The 23603-nt window shown below is 43.9% G+C and overlaps 1 protein-coding gene across 1 annotated transcript; it reads right to left on the bottom strand.

The window, feature by feature from the left end:
• Positions 1–299: 299 nt before the first annotated feature.
• On the bottom strand, positions 300–23384 carry sh3d19 (SH3 domain containing 19). Its single transcript, XM_056279764.1, has 21 exons — positions 23342–23384; positions 18038–18077; positions 16528–16568; positions 15371–15410; positions 15039–15174; positions 14124–14322; positions 12906–13997; positions 12543–12653; positions 8470–8582; positions 7780–7820; positions 7438–7669; positions 7253–7321; positions 6964–7119; positions 5939–6011; positions 5535–5665; positions 5316–5374; positions 4909–5138; positions 2721–2770; positions 2167–2353; positions 772–878; positions 300–678 (listed from the first exon to the last, which is right to left on the bottom strand). The coding sequence occupies exons 1-21, from the start codon at positions 23373–23375 to the stop codon at positions 562–564; spliced, it is 3258 nt and encodes a 1085-aa protein (XP_056135739.1). The 5' UTR covers positions 23376–23384; the 3' UTR covers positions 300–561.
• Between the last annotated feature and the right edge of the window lie 219 nt (positions 23385–23603).

Raw genomic sequence — 23603 nt, 5'->3', positions numbered from 1 at the left:
TGACAGTTTAAACACAGGCAACAACCGTTCAAAGTAGGCTCGAAGGACCCTTTAACCGACTGACCAATAGAATCGCTTCGTAACGACTTCCGGGGTATACGGATCGTATACGGCTCTTAGGGTATACCGATCGTCTACCTACAGACTCGTCCAATTGCAGAATGTGATGACTACCCAAAGTCACCACTAGATGGCGTAAAAGCCAGTTAGACCATAGAACTTGGCAAACGTGAGTTAAGTTTGAAAAATGTAGAATATAGCTTGGCACTTTTTAATCAAGCCAACTAGTTTTGCTCAATGAATCAAGACTTTAATGATAAATAACTAACGGTAACATCTGATTTCAGTGTGACAACTTCATGCATTTGAAAAGAAAAAAAAGTCACAGCAATTAAATTGTAAAACACTCGAGTAAAGAAGGCACTTCGATTTCCACAGGGAGACTACTCTCTTTATCTTCAAGGGTTTCATGTTTCCGTTGGTCGGTACACATTACAAGCACATAATGGGCCCCACTATAACAGTGTCTCTGTGCTCCTCTAGTTGGAAACAAAACACCACCTAGTACAATCCCAATACTTGTACATAGTTTTTAGGTACCAAGGCCCGTTTCCCCCTCAGGTCACCCAAGAACCATTCTTCATCAATGGACTCCAAGTTGGTTATTATGTCTCCCACCTGTAAATGAGGGAGGTTTGAGAAGATATCGGTATGACAGAGCTTACAATTTGATTTTACGCAACAACATACCCAAGAGAATGGGCCATTCACCTGCAGAGAAAGCTCCTCTTCACAATCAGATGTGAAATCAAACAGAGCCTTGGCTCTCCCTGCACCTGGAGCTCCATTTAGCTGACTGTCCACTGTTGACGAATGACCTAGTGATGGCGGTAGACAAAAAGCAAAGCTTTAACAAAAACTAATAAAAATGATTTGTTATGAATTATGACCATAGCAAATTGGTGGTCATTTCTAAGTTGTTTGCCCCATGGAAGAAACCCCACAGCTTAAGGGGGATGGGAAATGTGAGAGGAAGTTGGAATCATCCTCAATAATGCATACGGTCATTTGTGTCAGTTGCAATATACATTGGAGATTTAAAATGTGCAAACCTATGCTGCACCATCACCCCCATTTAAAATAAACAGCCCAATCCCAATGTCCACACTCACAGACTCGCGGACTTTGAGGCACATTTCCGCTAAGTCCACGAGGGCTTAGGGCTGTCCCACTGTCAAATCGTCAAGTGCATGAGGGCTCGCTCGCAGGCATTTTGATCCCTTTATGCACAGTCCGGATTTCTGCAGACTTTGCCTGAGGGAATTACCCACAGTTCGTAGCATTGTGACGTTAAACACAGGGTTACCAGGGAAGCCCGGAAGTGTAAAAAACAAAACAAAACGGGTAAACAAGCATGGAAAGCCACATGGGTATTCAGCCTGGGCTATTGGGTGTGCTGGTATGCCTACATTTACAAAGAGGATTTAAGATGATACATAAAAAACACTTGAAATCAGAGGAATGCAAGCATATGCTATATTACACACCTAGTTTATTCATCAACCATTTCTTTTCATTTTTGCTTAATGATACCATTTTGACAAAAATGAGTAAATCGGTTATTTGAGAATTACCTCTCATCAACCCTGTAAAGCAAGCGCCTGGAAGACGTTCAAATCATGCAGTCGGTCCCTTAAGTGCCTTGGCCGTGAAGAAAGTAAAAGACGTACAGTAAAAAGTCCCAAACCCACAATATTACGAAACATGTTTCGTTGGCGTCGAGGTAACGTGATATGTCGCAAAGTGCTCTCCCATTCCTATTTATACCATTTCGAGCCCTTGCAGCCTCTCGCACAAGCACTTATCAGGTGATGTTAATTAAGTCCGTGAGGGTTCAGGGGGGACATTGGGATTGGGCTAAAGACTCGTTTGCCGGTTTCCATTGATTACATACATTTGAGCTCATTTTCTCTTCCAGCCACATGGATGCACTATGAGACAGTTTCCATCCAAGTGCTTTTGTTTTCTTAATAAACAGTATTTGCACCGATATACACAGTTTAACTAGGGGGCATAGAGAAAATGTGAGCTACATCTCTGCCCTTTCTGCACAGGGTAAAATCCCATCATGCAACAGACACGAGAAGGGCCGACAGAACTTAATACCTGTGTAGGACTCAACAAAGCTCTTGGGGAAGATGCCCGTCCTGTTGTTGAGCCTGCCAGAGCACCACTCTGCATCAATGTGTTGGGTAACCATGATATGGTCCCCCTGCTTAAAGGACAGGTCGCTCTTTGTCTGCCCATTGAAGTCATAAAGAGCCACTAACCACTGCACACCGGACTGTGGGGCCTACAGGAAGAGCAGGGCACAAAGACGAGTTTATTTATAGAGCACATTTAAAAACAACAGAAGAACTGCATAACACCAGCAAAAAAAGATAGTACCTAAGGACAGGACTACACATTACAAAGAACACTTCAGGTTGAATCAAATGAACTTGATTTAATAATGTCAAAGGTAAAAAAAAAAAAAGATGTTAATTGTCACTTAAAAGTGGCTATTTACACTAGTTATGAACCCAAAACAGTTTCATTGGAGAACATGCAACTATAGCTGACCATTATCTTTGATGGTTGTTATGTTGTATGTCGAAAACTTTGCCACAACATGGATTTTATTATTGATAAACCAGCCTGTTTCAACAACTATCGGTTACCTGAGCATGTTTGGTAGCCTCGGGGGGAGTACCGGGTGAACCAACCATTCCTAGGGAAATAAATACATCAAGGTTGTTCAAAAGGACATTAACTGCAACATAATGAATGAACTGAATGATAATCTGTCTGGGCGTGTGCTCCACTGGGCTTCCCATCACCAGTAGTGTAACACACAGCTGAGATAAAGACTTCTCTCACACTGGTCCTCACAGCTACAACTCTGAAGATAGTCATTTGTGACATATAATAATAATAATAATAATATAATTACATTGTTATATTACTATTACATTATTATTATATTATTATAACATTATATGAGGGGATATTGGTAACTGCATTGGTGTCTGACAACTCCAGATTCCAGTGATCCCTTTGAAATGTAACAGTAATCAGGAAGCACTTTTCTCACCACTGCCATAAAAAAAACATTACATTATGTTACATTATTATTATTATATTATTACTATCATTATATGAGGCGACGTTGGTGTTTGACAACTCCAGAGTCCAGTGATCCCTTTGAAATGTAACAGTAATCAGGAAGCACTTTTCTCACCGCCACCATTACAAAAAAAAAAAAAAGGTTGAAACCTGGGTTTTTACAATAGATGTTTTAATATCTCTTGATAAACGCCTTCTACAAGTTTAGTTTGCAACAAACTGATTGTTAGCCAGAACAACTTCGCTGTTACTTCAGACTGGATGATAGCGGCCTTAGTGTCCCACATTTAGCTGCTTTGGTATGGATGGATGGACAGACAGACAGACGGATGGATGGATGGATGTGCTGTCATTTCTTCCTTGGAAAGCCCTTGCCGGGGCTTGATTTGGAGCAGCGTGTCTTTTACATAGTAAAAAAAATGTATGGTAATGAGAAGTTAATCTCAGATGATGTAAACAAAATGTAACAGTGCCACGATGCAACTACTCCATAAACGATGATGACGCAACTACTCCACAAATAATGATTGTGGGCGTTTTTGTCTTGTGGCGGTGATTCCACTCCATCCATTCAAGCCATGGCGAGGTGCTGCATCTTTCAGCGTCTTTCCCCGAGTAACATAAGGAACACGAGGTTATGCTACCATCATCGTTCATTTCAGCAGCATGGTGCTGTTCGGCGAGTGCACGGCAGACTTTAGCCTGTGCGTTTTGTTCTCCCGCCCATCCCGCGCCCCTCTGGAGCCTCCTGGGTTACATATTAAGCACGGGCCCTACCCGGCAGACACCATTACAACGAGCAGCCACGAAAGCAATCTTGATCTGAATATTTATGGATCAGCTATTGTGTCACGAACGTTAGCAATACAAAGGATCAAACAGGAGATTTGTTAATGGTTACATTTTTATTGCTCAATTCTGATTTTTTTTACTCGTCTGTTTTTTTGTTTTACGGTCAATGTTCATTCTTAAAAATGACAAATGTGCTGTATTTGTGCGAAATCTACTAGCTCATTGTTCAGAGACTTGTGTACTGGACGTATTACTTTTAATGAAATAGAGGAAGATATACCAAGTTCCTTGTATGACACATGACAAAGTGCCAGTCAACACAGGAAAAGTATGACGGCAGCTCAGGGAAGAAAGAGTTCCTGAGGCTTTGGGTTTAAGGGACAAAAGGGTAATTTTTTTCCCCCCTTTTTCTCCCCAATTGTATCCAGCCAATTACCCCACTCTTCCGAGCCGTCCCGGTCGCTGCTCCACCCCCTCTGCCGATCCGGGGAGGGCAGCAGACTACCACATGCCTCCTCCGATACATGTGGAGTCGCCAGCCGCTTCTTTTCACCTGACAGTGAGGGGTTTCACCAGGGGGACGTAGCACGTGTGAGGATCACACTATTCCCCCCCCCCCCCGAACAGTCACCCCGACCGACCAGAGGAGGCGCTTGTGCAGCGACCAGGACACATACCCACATCCGGCTTCCCGCCCGCAGAGACGGCCAATTGTGTCTGTAGGGACGCCCGACCAAGCCGGAGGTAACACGGGGATTCGAACCAGCGATCCCCGTGTTGGTAGGCAACGGAATAGACCGCTACGCTACCCAGACGCCCAAAAGAGTAATCCTTTGATGTAACTCGATGGTCTATAGTATAATTTGAATATTTTCACTTGCAAGTTGGCCAAAGAGGTTAAGCTGTTGTCAGTACATATACAATATTTTGTCGGCGTTTATTGACTCTTACCAGGCAGCGCTATTTTGAAGCACTGTGTCTGCTGCTGGGTCGGCGGTGGAGGCAGATCTTCAATAACCTCTACAAAGTTGAGAGGAAATATTCCCGTGGAGACACCGACCGTTCCCCTCGCCCACTCCTGGCCGATGTACTCTCTCAGCACGATGACGTCCCCTTCAGAGAATGACAGCTCGTCGCTGAGCTCCCCCTCATAGTCGAACCGTGCCACACACCTCGGCCCACTTTAAAAGACACAACCAAAGACCCGATTGCTTTGTGTTTCTGTGCAGCATGAGTAAAAACGAAGTGTTGATAAGGACTATCTACTAGTTTTAAAAGTAAGGTATAAGCCACTGTTTAAGTGCTTTTTAGCTTTTGTTATAGGGCAACGCAGAAATTTCCCCATTTTAAAGTTTTACCTGACTATTGTAGGTGCCGGCTTTGTTTTCCTCTCGTTTGTGGGCATTGGTGATTTGGACTAATTGGAAAAGAGATTTAATTATGGAACATCTGGGAGGCTTAAACCATAGTAGACATATTTAAAATGACATTTTTCATCACCAGGGAAAGTGATATACACTTTATAGATAGAAACCGAAACCACTTTTGTGCACTTTGACCACGGTTTTGAGTCTTACCAGGACTTTGACGTAGTTAGTTGGGAAGAAGCCTGAAGATCCTCTACATGTGCCCTTGTACCAATCACTGTCTACCTGCTCCACCATGTTTACCACATCCCCTGCCTTCAGACCCAGCTCTCCTGGACCCTCTGAATGCAGAAAACAAACTTTAGAAACACAAAATGCTACATATGCCGTTTAGGAGAGTAAACATAAATGACTAGGCATGGAAAACAATCCTGCCAAAATCCAGTTCAAGTACAACAAACACTATTTGATACAAATATAACGTCAATAATTATGATGCTATGCAATCATGCATGGAGTTTTTTAATGAGTAACACTGCATGTATTTGGCTATAATACTGTATACTTGCATTCTGCAATAGCAGCTGCTGGAGATAAAAACTATGAGATCCTACCTGGAGTGAAGTCATGCAAGGCTTGCACCTTTAGACCACGCTTGTGTCTGCCAGAGCCAGCTGGACTTGCAGTCTGCACAGAGGACAAAGACACTTACAGGACAACGTTTCATGGACCTGCACAGTAGGCCTCACCGGACATGGGGTAAACACGTTCAGGGAAAGAAAACAGAAAATGAATCAAACTGAAAAGGAAAGGGAAAACGGAAGAATGTCCACCAGAGACGTCATTAGACAATCCATGAATCGCCGTCTTTATTTAGCATTCGATACAACAGCTGCATGTAGTGTTGTTATCCACATTTTCGTGTACAATGCTGCCTATTTTGATGTAGCCCATTGAAGTAGTGGAAAACCAGGAAGGAAGTAAGGGTGTAGTTTTCACATTCACAGACAGTCTCCCGGTGATGTCAGTGGCGGACACTTTTCTGCACTATGTCGGCGGCGTTTCAGAGACACACAGAAGATTGCGGCGTATCATGGCTGCTAATGGAGTATTATATGTACAACATAATGCTGAAAATCGGGACATTTCCCTTCACGTATCGCGACGTTCTTTTTGGATCCCCCCGGCTTTTTCTCCCCAATTGTAGCTGGCCAATTACCCCACTCTTCTGCGCCTTCCCAATCACTGCTCCACCCCCTCTGCCGATCCGGGGAGGGCTGCAGACTACCACGTCCCTCCTCTGATACATGTGGAGTCGCCAGCCGCTTCTTTTCACCTGACGGTGAGGAGTTTCGGCAGGGGGACGTAGCGCGTGGGAGGATCACGCTATTCCCCCCAGTTCCCCCTCCCCCCAAACAGGCGTCCCGACCAACCAGAGGAGGTAGTAGTGCAGCGACAAGGACACATATCCACATCCGGCTTCCCACCCACAGACATGGCCAATTGCGTCTGTAGGGACACCCAACCAAGCCGGAGGTAACACAGGATTTGAACCAAGATCCCTGTGTTGGTAGGCAATGGAATAAACCGCTACGCTACCCCGACACCTATACTGCGACATTCGTCAAGTTGTACTTACTGGTGGACAGGATACACATGGTGAGGATGTGGCCGACGCAGAGAGAGGAGTGATGACCTTCATGTTAGACTTCTGTACTCTGCCTCTGCTATCTCCTACTTGGCACTCAAATGTCTTGTTGTCAATCTCCCCCAGCAGCAAAAGTACCTCATTTTTCTAGTGTACAGGGCAAAAAAAAAAAGAAAGAAAGTGCTATTCATTTTTGCTGAGTGGGCTGCATATGTCCTGTAGTATGGGGACAATAATATTTAAAACGAGTTATGAGAAAAAGCATAATTGTTTTGGTCACCTGAAAGGAAAGCTCTCCTATATTGCTCCCATTATAGTCTAAGGCTGCAATCCCATGAGGAAGTTCAAACTTTAGGGGAAACAAAGTGAAAAATTATGGAAATCTTTATTTGTGCTCATCACGAGACAACTGAAAAATGATCACACCACTTTTGGTACAGTCCACTGCCAACTGCTCTCCCTCACCGTGTACTTGTTGTAAAGACGGTGGCCAGGATTAGGCCTTGGGGGTAAAACCGGTCCTTTTCTTTGGGGCATCTGGGACTTGGAATGTGTCTGAAGTTTAGGTGAAGCCCCACACGAAGACGCTTGGGTGGAAGGGGATCGACCTGCAGCATCGAGGCGAGGTGGAGGTGGTCTCCCTGGGCCCGTTTTGGCTGGAGGTGGGCGAGGAGGGAGAACCTTACCCCCACTGGGCCTGTAGTTCAGCAGCAGCACCAGGTTCAGCATCAACAGATATTTACACAGTGTCATCATAAATATAAAAGTATAGTTCACTCTCTGGGGGTGCTTTTTCCCCAAACTCACCGAGGAGGTAGAGACATTTCTGGCCTTATGTTGACAGACTCCTGCAAAAGAGACCAATAATTTTTCTTTGTCTATGAATATGTCAGATGTAGAACAGATTTCTACTACAGTGCCATAAAACTGGAAGCCATAGTAAGTGCTTTATAACTGCTTTCAGCCCAAGTGTCATTTTACCCACATGACAGACATTGTTTGCATGGGTCTACAATGGTCATTTTGTTTTTTTGTGAAAACCACAGGAAAAGTAGCAGGTGAGTGACTGGTAGGTCAGCTAAAAGACTAGAGAAAGTTTGCCAAGGATAACTTTGCAGAGCGAAGCCTTTTTCAATACAATACAAACTGCTCTGTCACAATATAGACAACAGATCCTATTGCTTCATCTCTTTTAAGCTCTATCAAGAGCTCACTTGTGATGAAAAAGCTGAAATGATAAAGAAAATGATCTCACCAAAGAGATAAAAATCCACCTATCACCACAACATAACCAGTGGTGAATAGAAGAGATGCTGTGGACATGTTCAGCTTTCCATGTCAAAGAAAAGGAGTGTTTAGTTCTGCAAAGTCTATAGTTGTATACCACCTGTGATCAGCCATACTGATAAAATATGTAATAAGAATTTATTTCCAAGTTTTTTTCCAATAAGGGCACTCTCCTAGGTTTGTGATGGTCCAATGTGATGTAAATCTTACCTGGGGAGGGAGGACAGGTGTGAGGATTTGTCTGTTGCTCACCGTGGGTGTGAAGGAACCCACAGGTTTCTGAGTAGGCAGAGGAGGGGGGCCATCCAGAGAGTTATCCGACACTGAAAGATGAAAATATTACAAGGCATCACTCTTAATATTATCAAACTCAGTATCTCCAATAAGCCTTGCTTTTTGTCAAGAAAATTAGGAAAAAGACAGACATCATATAGAGGAAAAAAAAAGAAGAAAAGGTCATTTAGCAGTCACTGGTCCCACATACTAAGACAATTAGTAACACTCATTTGCATATACTTGCATAAAATGAAATCATTACCCCTGAAAACTATGTGTGTGTGTGTGTGTGTGTATTATATATATACACATACACACACACACACACACACACACACACACACACACACACATTTGCTCCTGATTTGTTGAGCACTTTTCCTACCGTTGAGTGTTTCTTTTAACAATGTTATATATATCAAGATAGATGCAGGAAAAAAAACTTTTAATACATAGCTGCTATGTATTAAAAGTTTTTTTCCTACATCTATTTTGATATTCTGCTCCTGATTTGTTGAGCCCTTTTATCAACACCATTGATGATTCCCGAAAAAAAAAACGCTATACATACGTACATATACATACACACACACACACACACACACACACATATATATATATATATATATATAGCCCTGTGATGGCCTGGCGGCCTGTCCAGGGTGTCTCCCCGCCTGCCGCCCAATGACTGCTGGAATAGGCTCCAGCATCCCTGCGACCCTGAGAGCAGGATGGGTGGTTAAGAAGGATGGAAAATATATATATATATATATATATATACACAGTGCTGCTTGAAAGTATGTGAACCCCTTGAGCAGTTTAGATGTTTCTGTTGTTTTACCATGATTTTCTTATTTTAGCATCACCAGTGTTTATATATGAAATGTCAGATATATGTTTATCAATTGCATCTACTTGTTTAGTGGGACTTGTTTAAGTAGCCCAAAAACTACATGAAACATGGAATTAGGGTATGTGCAAAAGTAAGTGAACCCCCAGCTGCATTGGTTAAGTCAAGCAGGTAACAGACTGTGGTGAAACACATTTGGGTGCTTAATTAATCATTTAAGCAGACCAATGAAATGAGACATCCTTGGGAAAGGGTTTGGCCTGCACTAATTAAAAGAGAGAGGAAACCAACCAAACCACTGTGGTCCCATACAAATCAACAATGCAAAGGTGATATCTGAGGACATGAAGAAGAGGGTAGTGACAGCCCATCAGTCTGGGGAGGGCTATAAGACCATCTCCAAAAGATTCCAGCTCCATCCATCCACTGTAAGACAAATAATTTACAAATGGAGGGCCTTCAACATGACAGCAACTCTGCCTAGAAGTGGACGCCCATCAAAACTATCACCCAGAAGCACCAGAAAAATAATAAATCAGGTAAAGGCCAACCCACACATCACCTCTAGAGAGTTGCAGACCTCTCTGGTAGCATCTGGGACAAATGTGCATGCATCTACAATCAGATGAAAATTGAATAGCCATGACATTCATGAGAGGGTTGCTAGAAGGAAGCCTCTGCTTTCAAAAAAGAACAAAGCTGCCCGTTTCAACTTTGCCAGAGAGTACTTGGACAAACCAGAGGCCTTCTGGAAGTCCATTCTCTGGACAGACGAGTCCAAAATAGAATTATTTGGTCACAATCAAAACCAACATGTTTGGAGAAAAGCCAACACTGCATATGAAGAAAAGAACCTCCTCCCAACAGTGAAGCATGGTGGTGGAAATGTGAAGATCTGGGGCTGCTTTTCTGCTTCTGGACCTGGACGACTCCATATTATCCAAGGAACCATGAATTCTCCGGTATATCAACAAATTCTTGACCAGAATCTCCTGCCATCAGTCAGGGAGTTGAAGCTGGGACGAAAATGGATTGTGCAACAAGACAATGACCCAAAGCATTCCAGCAAAACTGCAAAGGAATGGCTTCAGAGAAAGAGGATTCGTACTCTGGATTGGCCCAGTCAAAGTCTGGACCTTAATCCAATTGGAATGTTGTGGCGAGACCTGAAGAAGTTGGTACATACCAGATGTCCCTTCAACCTCTCTCAACTGGCTGAGTTCTGCAAGGAGGAGTGGGCAAAAATCCCCATAAGCAGATGCGAGAGACTGGTTAGTGGTTACAGAAGACGTTTGGTTGAAGTAATGGCTGCAAAAGGAGGAGCCACAAGCTACTAATACAAGGGTTCACATACTTTTGCACATGTTAAATTTTCAGTTTTTGTGAAATAAACCACCTTTGTTGAATTAAATAATGAAAATATATCTCTTTTTGTGTGTGTGTCCATTATTTGGAAGGTGTGCTTTACAAATTGGGATTTGGATGTATGTGTAATAAGCTTATTTTAATGTTTTTTACAAAAACAGTGACCCTGTCTGGAGGGTTCACAAACTTTCAAGCAGCACTGTATATATATCTCAACATGGATACAGGAAAAGATATTTTAATACATAGCAGTACAGGCCTGTTTCATGCGTCTCACACTCATCAGCTGCTAACAGGCCTGTACTGCTATGTATTAAAATCTTTTTTCCTATATCCGTGTTGATATTCCGCTCCTCATTAGTCGAGCACTCAACACCATTGACGGTTTCGGAAAAAAACGCTACATAATATATAGTATATATATATATATATATATATATATATATATATATATATATATATATACTAGAAGAACCCTGCTACAATGTAGCGGTTTGGTTATCCACCCGTCTAAATCTCCCTCCTCTTCATCCCGCCAGCTAACCGCCTTCCCCCTGCCCCTAAACCCCCCCCACTCCAACTCCCTCCCCCCAAATGCTCAGAATCATCTGAAATGCCGAGAAAAGTGGTTTACCCCCCACTCCCTCCCCCCGAATGCTCAGAATCATCTGAAATGCCGAGAAAAGTGGTTTTTAGCCATTTTTAGAAAAATGCATATTTTGCATATTTATGCAAAATTACGCATAATTTAAATTTTCTGGGATTTTTCCCTTACTCTCTGAGACAATATCTACCACCTCCAAAAAGAATTAGGATCATAAGTGCTTTAGTTTTCAGGCCCCGCTATCTACACTAACACACACACACACACACACTAACGCCACACACACACATTCCGAAAATATATGAGTAGATATGCGTGCGTGTGTGTATGTGAGTGAGTGTGTGTACGTGTATATATAAAATGTACTTACAGGAATGTGTATATTTTATGAGTCATAATACTCATCCCACATCTTTTGTTAATAGCAAATCAAGCCGTTATGAATGACATAGTTGTAAAGTCACAGGATGTTAAATATCGTGTTAGGCCAACCGGTAACGTTGATGGTAGCAAGTGCTGGTGACAACACTGCTGCAATAGTGGCTCACTAGTCAGCAACGCAATCCATTAGTCAGTCTGTTTGACTTGTTGAGTGACAACCAATTTTTATGCATGTGGTTAGCCTGGCATGTGCTGAAATGATTAAATCTATTGGAACAGTGAACATGGAAACCCATTCAGCCGTGTTGGAAGCGAAGCCCGTGTGCTATTCAGAGGATCTGATTCATTCCCATGTGGTAATAATGGATATGGTAATGTTAGGTGCAGCAAAATAACCGTAGTTTCTGGTGACCGTTCCACTGCTGTTGACAATCCATTATCTGCATACTGACTAAGGGCTGCCACTGGTCTGCTTAATGTCAATAGTCTCAAACAGCCCAAGTCAAATCTTTTTGTCATACACGTGTGAATAAATTAATCGTTGTAAATCCCATTTCGGTGGCCTTACGCATACGAAATAGGCAGCGATTGTACAGAAACGGCTTGTGTTCTGTTGTAACAGGTGTCTGAAATTCAGATTTGACCAGAAATGTCAAGCACTTTGAGTGGCTGTTGCAGCTAGAAAAACGCTATATCAAATGCAACTTGACTGATTGATTACGAATTTACAAACATTTCATTCTTCACATTTTTAGCCCACATATAATATTGCGTACAATTTCTGCAAAGTGAAGGAGTTGCACTCACGTATACCAGGCTTGCAGGGCACTCTGATGGTCGTGGGTCTCCGTGTAACACTTTGTTTGAAGGAGCCACGACCGCTATCCTCGCCACACTGCGGCTTGAATGGAGTATGATCTGGACACAGAAACAGCAAGACGATAAAGCTGCTGCATTTTATAGTCTTGCTATAACTAGTCATGTTTCATTTTTGTGAGCCATCTATCTGAAATAGTGATAACAATGACATTTTTAAAGCAATTACTACTATGATAAGCCATCTGAAATACATTATTACTGTATACATATTTTCTTCTGTAAGGTACCATCATGTACTTTGTATTCATTTAACGTGGGTTCGTGGGTTACATGACAAAGAATTTTACTCACGTGTTGGACTGGGCACGTACACATTCTCTTTGACCATGGAGGTTGAGTTATGGTTGTTGTGATTGAGGCTGGGTTTGAAGAGCTCCTTCGAAGGCTTCACTGGGGATGTAGGGGGACCTACTGAAGTGTCCTCCCCTTGAGGTTCAAATGTCTTGGTTCTGGCCAATATAGAAGGCCATGATGGTGGCAAAACAGCCACCTCGGTGGGGAGACTATCCGGTTCTTTACCAGGGAGGTCTACAGGTTTCTTGGGAGGCTGAGGTCTAGGGGCAGGGTTCGGGGGGACGTTGGAGGATGACACATCTGAATTGTCATTTTCTAAGCTGCGATTAAATGAAGGTTTAGGAGCAAGGGAAGGTTTTGTGGCGGTTGGAGGTTTGTTCTGTGCGTTCCTGGGACGAGGCTCTGGTCTTTTAGTCGGTTCTACCGAAGTTCCCTCATTAGTGCTGGCCTGGCTCTCAAAGGCCTGGATCCGGGCCTGGATATTACACTGACTGTGGCTAGTGCTCATCTCGCCCCCAGCATCTTCACTTTGCTCTTCTCCGCTATCTGACTGGTCGGCAGAGTTACAGCTCTGTTTACAATGGTTGTCTGCGCCAAAGACCTCCAACAGATCCCTTAAATACTGATTTGAAAACACCTCCTCATGATCAGTACAAGAGGTCCCTTGAATACAGTCCCCATTTTCACCGAGCCCGACCAGAATCTGAACCCCGACCTCCTCTGCGGTTGGCTGCTTCCGGGTTTTGGATCGAGGGAGCGGAGTTGGTCGCTCTGTGGGTGCAGAGTCTGAGGAGAGGGGAGGGATTTCAGCAGGAGTATGAAGAGGGTCTACAGGAGCAGAACAAGGCTTAGCAAGACACTCTGTTGGAAAGTCCCAGTGCACGGTGACAGATCTGGTCCATGTTTGGGGGGAATTTGGTGGAATGGGTTGTTCTACATTTGCCTTGGAGTCACTTTGGTTTGCAGGATTAGAGGCCGCTGGAGAACTTGTGGCAACCTGCCCGTCTGTGGGTGCAGATGCTCCAGTGGTAGAATCGCTCTCCGAACGTTTTGGCAGCAATGGTCTCGGTGGTTTTTTTGGCTTTTTACCTGGGAGAAAATACATGAGCAGACTCAGACAGTTAGTTCAAAATCCTATCTTGAGCTAAATTAATGTTTTGAATTCCCAAAACAGCTTATATTTGCTTTACAAACAATGATTATCGTATGCCTCACTGAGAACTCTCGTCTGTGTTAAATCTGGACTTGCACTGCATTGCTGGCCGGTGGTGGCGGCAGTGGCATCTTCCCTCACGGGGTCTGTCTGGGTTGCACTTGTAGTGGTGCAAGCAGACCGGCGGGGGGCCGCAGTTGGCTTGGATATATGTTCTTCCTGGGTCTTCTCTTTGATCACCTGGTCATAGGACGGCGGGGGCTGAGACATGGGAAGGGGAGGGGTTCACACACTAGGTTTCGCATGGGATTTTTTTTTCTGAATAATAAATAGTTATCACATCCATCCATGGAGACTCTCCATATACTACCATTGGAGTTTTTGACCAGGCAGGGCGAAAATGGCGCAGCAGCAAACACAACCCAAACTCAAGCGGGAAAAGATGACGACATGGTGACACTTCTGTTGGACATGTAATCTACCAACTCTACAATCAATATTACAGCAGAACGGTATTCCCATAGAGTAGTTTGATGTACTTTGTAATACATTAGATTGCCTGTGTTAGCCTTGATCTGAGGACGCCATTTTTTTCCCCCAAGGGTGAGAAGTGTTTACTGCTGAGCTGACAGCACACAAGCAACAGTGGCTGTTACACCTTGTGTGTAGTTTTGATTCACAAAGGGAGAGACAGATCGGGGAAATCACGGATTTAGGCTTTGAAGAGGGGTTTGAGATGGTAATGTGCATACACCAGGTGCCATTATAATTTTATATCCCACACACTGTATTTGCATTACTGGAGTTAGTTAATATATACTGTTCTTTAGAACGTCATTTGGAGGAAATGTTAAATGTTACGTAGGACAGAAACAGCAACCTCAATAGATCGAGTCTTGAGATCATCAGCATACCGACCATGCATAGTACATAAAATAAAAGACAGGAAAGATAATGAAAAAGTGGACCAGGTCTACCTGGGAAGCAGGCGGGTTTGTGCCAGACCAGCTCGGCTGTGACGGTGGATGAGGAGGAGGGAAAACCCCGGAACTTCCCGGAAACCAAGTGTTACCAGCCAGAGGCTCTGCAGAGAGGATGGTGATCTCCGGTCGTCTGAAAGATAAACCACACACTCTCAATTTGCCTCCAAATCATGTGCAATCAAGTCCCAGGAGTGTGCAGGCTTTCATTTCAACTAAACAACACCAGCTAATGTTATGAATTAGTCGTCGCCTATCTGGTTTAAGGTATGAAAATTTGTGAGTTCATTTTGCATCAATATTTCTTTTGGAAATTGGGTTTACATTACCTTCGCTCTGTATTATGATCACTTTGAGAGTTTGTTCTGGCTGAAAGAAGAGAGATGTCATATTTGAAAAGTCAGAATTTCTCCTGCATATCACATTTTGTTATTCATAGCTAAAACATTTTTGGAGAGAAGTTCATGTTTACATTTTAAGAGTTGATTTTTGAAATGTGGCGCAGTGGTTCGTGCGGTCGCCTCACAGCAATAAGGTCCTGGGTTTGAGCCCCGGGGTAGTCCAATCTTGGTGGGTCGCCCCAGGTTGTCCGCTGTGTGGAGTTTGCATGTTCTCCCTGTGTCTATCTGGGTTTCCTCCAGGGGCTCCGGTTTCCTCCCACAGTCCAAAGACATGTAGGTCAGGTGAATCGGCCCTAATAAATTGTCCCTAGGTATGAATGTGTGTGTTGGCCCGGTGGCCAGGCCAGTCCAGGGTGCCCCCCCCCCCCCGCCACCCAAAAACTGCTGGAATAGGCTCCAGCATGCCCGCGACACTGAGAGCAGGATAAACGGTTCAGATAATGGATGGATGGATTTTCAAAATGTCACTTCAGAAAAACAATATGCTGAGTGAAGTTCACCAAATGATGGCTGTTAAATACAAGGGAAGTAAAATTAACAGTATGGTTCTCAAGTTGCCTACTGAATTTTCCAAAGTCCATGCATGCATTATCTAAACCGCTTATCCTACTCAGCATCGCGGGATGCTGGAGCCCATCCCAGCAGTCATTGGGCGGCAGGCAGGGAGACACCCTGGACAGGCCACCAGTTCATCACAGGGCCTCCACCAGTTCATCACAGCCCCCCCCCCCACACACACACACACACAGACCTACGGACAATTTAGTATGGCCGATTCACTTGACAACATGTCTTTGGACTGTGGGAGGAAACCGGAGCATCCGGAGGAAACCCACGCAGACACAGGGAGAGCATGCAAACTCCACACAGAGGACGACCCCCGAGGTTGGACTACCCCAGTGCCCGAACCCAGGACCTTCTTGCTGTGAGGCGACCACGCAAACCACTGCACCACCGTGCCGCCCATTTTTTTTAACGTACTTTTGTTGAATCATTTTGTGTTGTACATTTCACTTCTATACATGGTAAACACTTCTGAAATAAAACAACGTGATGTAGTGCTCTTTCATTGTTAGCAAACTCACTTCGTTTGATGACAGCTCGTATAGAAGACAGAGGTCCCTGGCTGAAAAAAAAAGAAGAAGAAGGGCCAGGACCCAAATTATCATTGAGGTGTGGAATAGATACAGACAAGAATAGCAAGAATAGTTAAGCTCTCCGTCTGATGAGTCATTTCTCAAAGATTTGCCTCTGCTGGCCCCGGGGCACCTCCATATACTACAAAAGACAGTCTTTCCATGCAGCGACCTCATACTGTTGATCGCAGATGCCTTTTGACACCACTAACCAGTGCCAACATTGACGTGGGATTTTCCACCGTCAAATCTTAGCCCCATTCGAGATAGAGAACCAATTTTTGTTCACTTGCTTTTCACTGTTCAAACGGTGGTTTCTTAAAAAAATAATGCATTAAGCACAGATCAGACTTGAAACAGAAGCATTTACAAGAACTATAGTTATCAGAGGATCAGGACGGGTTGTGTCTGAGTAAAATTTTATCGGATCTGATAGCAAGAAATAATTGTCTGCAAATGACATTCGTGTGGGCAACTGTAATTCAGGGGATGCTTACCTCGCAAAAACAACCAAGGCAAATTAAACTGTACCGCTACCACAGCTAGTAAGACATATGACCCCGATTCAAATACACTCCCTTGAAGCCTTTACATCTGCAGAGCACTCCTCTCAAGGTTTGAAGCGTACAAGTTAACAGTCTACGTACGATCCGTGGGCATTTTAAGACTACAGTAGCGCAAATGAATGCCTTTCTAATCCTCAAACGCTATCCCTTCACAGACTATACTTATATGAAGCTTATAGAAGTATGAGCACTATGTCACCCTTTGCTTTGCGCCTGAAGCACCGATACTGAGCTGAGAGAATAATCCCTGTCCATAACAGCAGTCTCCACCAAAGCTAAATTCTCTTGATAAAAAGGGTAGGTCATTAACACAGATTCTGTTCATTAAGGACTGGGGGACGGTGATGTAAACTATCTGGGGGAAGACCAACACTCCCCATTGTCTCCCCATTGTTAATCACACTGATGGGTTAAACTACGGAAACAAGCAGCTTTGCACCAATATTGTACAAAAAAATGTTAACGTTCTTTTTGTTTTGGTGATACATCATAAATTAGATGGTAAAAAGTTGGTTAAGACTGAAAATGATTTAGCTCAAGCCACCAAAGATGTGTGAAGAGGCCAGTCTGCTCATTGTCAATGTCAACACAAACAGCAGCATTAGTGATGCACCTCCCCATGATGACCTTAGTCTGTTGGTCAATAAGCACGGATCAGTGAATTGTTTGGACCAGTCACAAACTCACCATCAGCAGATCTGACTTTTAAAGGGAGAGCGCTCTCTTCCCAAATCGGTACACAGTCTGGTGTAAAGTGACTCCACCCCTCCCTAACCCGACCTGCAGCTTGCATAACAACAAACCCTGGCATCTATTGAGACTTTTACCATATTAAAGCTTCGTTTCAATGAGCTGATGCAAACGCTCATGACATGTTAACAGTGATGACGTACCTGGAAAGTAAGTGATCTGCCTTGGCTCTTTCTGAACGACCTGTGATGAAAAAGAGATGGATGTTAATACTGCTGCCCAACAGCTAAACCCTGTGCAAAGGGGCTTCATACGAAAAAAAGAAAAATATAGAATAGTGAAACATCGGTCAACTAATTTCTGCATGAATAAACATAATTTTTTTTTTAAAAAGCCAACACAGGGCACATCAATTAAAAATGTGATGTTGATGAACCAGTTGTCAGAAACTGCCTTGTTACTTGTTTTGAAACTACACCTAACTTGTATATTCTGAGAGTTGAGTGTAATTACAAGAATAATGTCATCTTTCTTTGGTGCAAAGACAAAGTACTGAACGTAATTGCTGATAAAGTCAATACTGAGGGGAATACAATAGGCCCGAGCCCCATCACCTGCCTCTCTTCATGAAGTTACTGAATTTAAATATTGTGAGGTTTTGTCATATGTGTGGCGAGTTTAATAGTAGCTGACCCCAATGTTCAGAGAAAAGTCTCATGTCAGGCGGTCTCTAAGCAAGGCAGCGTTCAACTACTAGGTTTTACCATGGGGTGCGATGTACATATCCTGCACAAAAACAAACGAAACGCATAGTGGACACTAGTCAGCCCATGAGCTGAGAGTATTCTTGTGTGTTAACTCAGCCAGACAATACAACTCACTCTTTACCTCATCTACTTCGAGTGACCTGATTTTCAGGTCAGACTCAAAACAATAATCTACCAAATGTGAAACTGATATCACAGTCCCAATTGTAAGCATGGCTGCCAATACCCTGCAGCTATAATGCTCAGGAATCAGGAACACTTTGTCATTTCACTTCATGTACTTGTGCACATGAAGGGAAACAGAATGCCGTTTCCCCCAGCCCATTGCAGTGCAACACATTCAACAACACACATATTCAAACTAACACGCGTGTATATATATATATATATATAAACAACAGCATAACACAATGGAAAGAGACAGGGTAAAAGAAATGTCTTCATCATGGAGAAAACCACAGCAAGATTACAATTGAAAACAGACAGTTTTGCTGAAAGATGGTCACCACTAATGCAGCCAATGCCTGAACTTGAGTCACCTCTTTTTTTCTTTTCTTTTTTTTTTTGCATTTGCTTTTGTCTGAATTTCTGGCCCTATTGCACTTGTTTCTTGTTTGTTTTTGGTTTTTTTCTCTCTCTCAGGTGTAGGCATGTACTGTACACGCGCACGTGCTGTCGATTATTGTTGAAACAAGTGTAACTGTATAAGCTGTAAGTTCTTTATGCTAGTGTAAACTACTAATAAGACACGTTAGCCCCTAGCTAACGAGTCTGACCCTTTAGCCGAGCGGTTAGTGATGTCGCCTTGTGGTTCAGCACACTCCGTATCGACTCCCGCACCGGGCAAGAAAATAACCGGTTACACAAGTATTCAATTTCTTCCCATATATGAGCGATAAAACATGTTGCAGATGATTTATTCAATAATAAAGCCAACGTTGCTCATTCCTCCGCCTGAACCCCCTGTTACACCTGTTGTCCATTATTGCCTCCAGTTAGTTTTGCAGCAAGGCAGAAACTTGCAAAACTTTTTCTTTATTTTTTTTTTCAAATCCACAACAACAGGGCTCGGGATCAAGATTTCAAACACTTCCACGCGTGCCTGCTGTGGATATTTACGCCGCATAAGACACGTTGGCGCGCTGTCCGGGTGCCTTTCCTGGTGCACCTGCTGCCATTACCGATAGTGGAGGCTGGGATATTCTTACCTGCAGAGGGATGAAGTTATGCGACAAACAAGTCTTCAAGATACACGGTGCACTTACTTACTTGGAGACTCTCCTTCCTTTGACCACTACACCTGACTATTTGAACGGATCAAAGAATGCATTTTAACCACCGTCAACACACCCGCAGACAACAGGGAGGGGAGGGGAGGGCCGTGCGGCGCTCTGCCCTCTCTCCCCCGCGCGCGTTGACTCGGCCAATCCGTGGCCCTGGAATGCGGTCAAACAGGAAGTAGCGGCTGCGCCACGCACCAAAACATCTATGTCGCTTTAAAGTGAGCCCGTCTCGCGCTTGCTGGCCACCTGGTGGGGTCACGTCAAATCAAGGGGGGGCGGGGCGGGATAAATTCTGAATATACCTTCACTCTGTCTTCCAGCGTTTTTTTCCCTCAATATTGAAAGGTACAGTGCTATGCTCATGACGCTTCCGGCTATAATATATGTAGGTCATGTTCAGGTGCCTGACTGGATGTTGATTGACTAGTACGTGACGTATGTGGGACTGGATAACGCTCTGTGATTGGTTCGGGCAGGCACCGACCTTTACGCCTCATAAACTGCTACCCTGTGACGTAATGGACATATCAGAAAGTGATACAGAAAGTGTATCATTAATACAAGCCGCACACGTGAGAACCTTCAGTTATTTCCTAATGTTTTCTGGACATCAAGCCACGTAAGAGCATCCATACATCCGACATATCACATACCGCACACAGTACACATAGCATTTACCTGCCCATGCGTACCTTTTTCTCACAAAATCCTCAAAGTATGACTAATTGTATAACTAGGATCAAATTAGTTCAATTAAACAGAACGGGTTTGAGAAGACGGATGTTGGTGCCAGCTTCTTTGATCGCTTCAGGGTGTGGGAATGGGCCCAGGCCTTTTCCAGGTCAGCAGTCAAGGGAAGTGTCTTTACAGCGCCACTCTCACTTTGAGCACATGTTTGTGTCACTCAGCACAGGGGCAGCCCCTTCACAAAGAACAGGTGGTCGAGAAGAAGAAGAAGGAGAAAAAAAGGCTCGCAAAGAAGCGACAGAAGAAGTCTTTCTGCCTTCATCCCATGCTGCAGTGGGTCAGAAGTTCAACACTAGTGAGGTGTGGGGGAGATCCGATCCCATTGGAGGGTCTAGACGTGGTTAACATAAAGCTCCGCTGTCTGCTCTCGCTTGGCGTGGTCCACGAAGCGTCCCTGGAAGAACAGCCCGAACAGACTTGGGCATTAAGACATTTATTTATACAGCCCTGGAATTTCTGCTCCCTCCAAAACTCCCATAAGAAACAAGGGTTTTCGCAGCCCTCTTCCCACACACCAGCAGAAACAATATGATTTCACATCCTTACTCAAGGGGAGACGCTTGTTAGTACGAGAGAGGGTTTGATGTAGCAGAGTAGATTATTTAGGGAAAGATATAATTGTGTATTTTTTTTAGGTGAATGGGGCAGGGGCATGCTGGGAAAATAAAAGCACAGCATTTATGGAGTTGCAGGTGAATGAGGTACTCGGTGCCAAGACAATTAGTTCCGTGTCGTCGACTAAAACTTTGTTTGTCTTAAAAACCAGAGAGATCCTGGTTGCTAAAACACTGTTTGAAAAGAGATCCAAACAAAACATCAGTCATTTTGGTGGGGATTTGTCCTTACATGAAAACAGACAGTAAACGCAGACGGGTTAAGGCGTAACACGGCGTGGAGTGCTGAGCTGGACCGTGATTCATTTATGATGAGATGGTGTCGGTGCAGATATGTGTTATGGACCTGAAGCCACTTGAAAGACGCTGAGATATCAAAAAGCTGAGGTGAAACTCAAAGATGCTTATGATTTGACGTCTCACGCGATCACCTAGAGGCACAGAACCACAAAAAAACCCCCAAAAAACCAAAACCACCCTAATGTGACATGTCATGATCGGATTTGAAATGCACCGTCAGAGAGTTTCCATGTTCCAGTGTGATGGTTTTAGAAAGCGGTACATATACATGCATCTAAGCGTATGTGTGGTAAAGAATGAGAGCTCCAGCTAAAACAACAGCGTCTTCATCCACTCAAGCCACAGGCAGCCCACCTGTTCATCGGGCCATACACAAATTCCCAAACAGACAGCTGTTTGGGTCAAGCCTGAGCTAATAGGTCATGTTTACACGGCTGAGCAGGGCAGTATACGGCATCGGGTAGGCCGACAGCTAGGTGTTTGCTTGACAGGTGCTGCTACCAAAATCAAAACACAACCGAAACCGTGGAACGTGCAACAATAAATGTAGTGTCTTCTATCAGACCCAGGACAAAATGCAAAATCCTCCAGTTCCCGTATTTACTGTCTTAAAACAATGCAGTTGTTTATTCGATCATTCCGGTTGTTTTGTAGGCGATGTACTGTAGTGACAATATTTTTCAATAATGTGAGACGCCAGAGCTGAAAGTAAATCAGCTAAGTTTCCTGCCGACAGCAAATGAGACCACGTTACTGGAATACGATGTGTGGACCATCCTTGCTTCTATGTGGAATGTCTTTTTTGGAGTCACTAAACACCGCGAAGGGTATATTACTGCAGCACTCGGCTGTGATTTACGCTCTCTGTGTCACATTGGCGATGCTTGGCTAATTTAATCTCATATTTATCAGTGATAGAGGACACCGGTTGCCATAAAATCCCTCTACTGAACGATGCGGTGAAGCTTTGGTCACACAAAAAAAAAAGCAGAAAAATATCTAAACTGTCTTTCTCAGGTCCCTGAATATTTCATTGCTTAGTCATCAGTGATCAGTGACCAGTGATAAAAAAATAGATGATCACAACTATGTCAAACAGCATAACTGTGTGCCAACACTGAGCTAATAAACCAAACCAAACAAGAAGGTGAGTATTAAATCTCTTGACTGAACAGATCAAGTGAGAATTGAATGCCTTCAGAATGACAGGAATGCTTTGTTGGCTATTGTCAGAAATGCTCTGTGGGTAGCCGACCCCCAGTTATACAGTTTTACATGCAGGACACCCACAGCCTATGTATGATGCCCAGCCTACGTAAGAGCAAATGTGCACACATCTCACTCACATGGGTAAACGTGAAGTATATAGTGCCCCCCCCCCCACCCCCACACAATAGTATATAGTAGTCTTAGAAATCTCAGAGGTGGATTTGACATGTTTATCTGCATTACAAAGTTTATTTCAGTATCTATTTTGACCATTCATGTACTTAAACAGCTGTCATATCAAAAACCTATTAATCACATAGGCAAACTATGACAAATAGATGAGTAGATAAACAAATGAATAGGCTATGCCCATGCAGTTCGGCACACTCTGAAATAGGTAGAATCTAACATGTCCTGATTTCTAAAGTGTGTGTGTGTGTGTGTTGTATCTGTATGCACATCAGCCTTATTTACAGCCCCCCCCCCCCATGGGCAACACAATTAACAACACAACTAACAGCCTGTGTGCGAAAGGACCCTAAAGCAGCCAAGACTACAGTGACTAGAAGCCAGAGTTGCCACCATACCTGCTGCCTGGTTTCGACACCGTAGGTCCTGCATTTCTCTCAGCTCCCCTCCTGCTCCTCCCCGTCCGGGCTTCGGCCATCGGCGATGCGAAGCGCGGCGGGCTGGTCCGCTCACAGTTGTCCGTCAGCTGAGTGACAGTGGAAATGTCGCAGATGAGTCGCACCGCTACACACACGCACACGCACACGCACACACGCGCACACACGGTGGGTTTGCCTTGTCAACGGTGGTCGCCCCGGTGGTAACGTGCCGGAAATGGGG

Source organism: Lampris incognitus, chromosome 5, assembly GCF_029633865.1.
Source record: "Lampris incognitus isolate fLamInc1 chromosome 5, fLamInc1.hap2, whole genome shotgun sequence".
Taxonomy (NCBI): Eukaryota; Metazoa; Chordata; class Actinopteri; order Lampriformes; family Lampridae; genus Lampris; species Lampris incognitus.
Note: the sequence above shows the minus strand (reverse complement) of the source record. Positions and strands in the feature narration are given on the sequence as shown.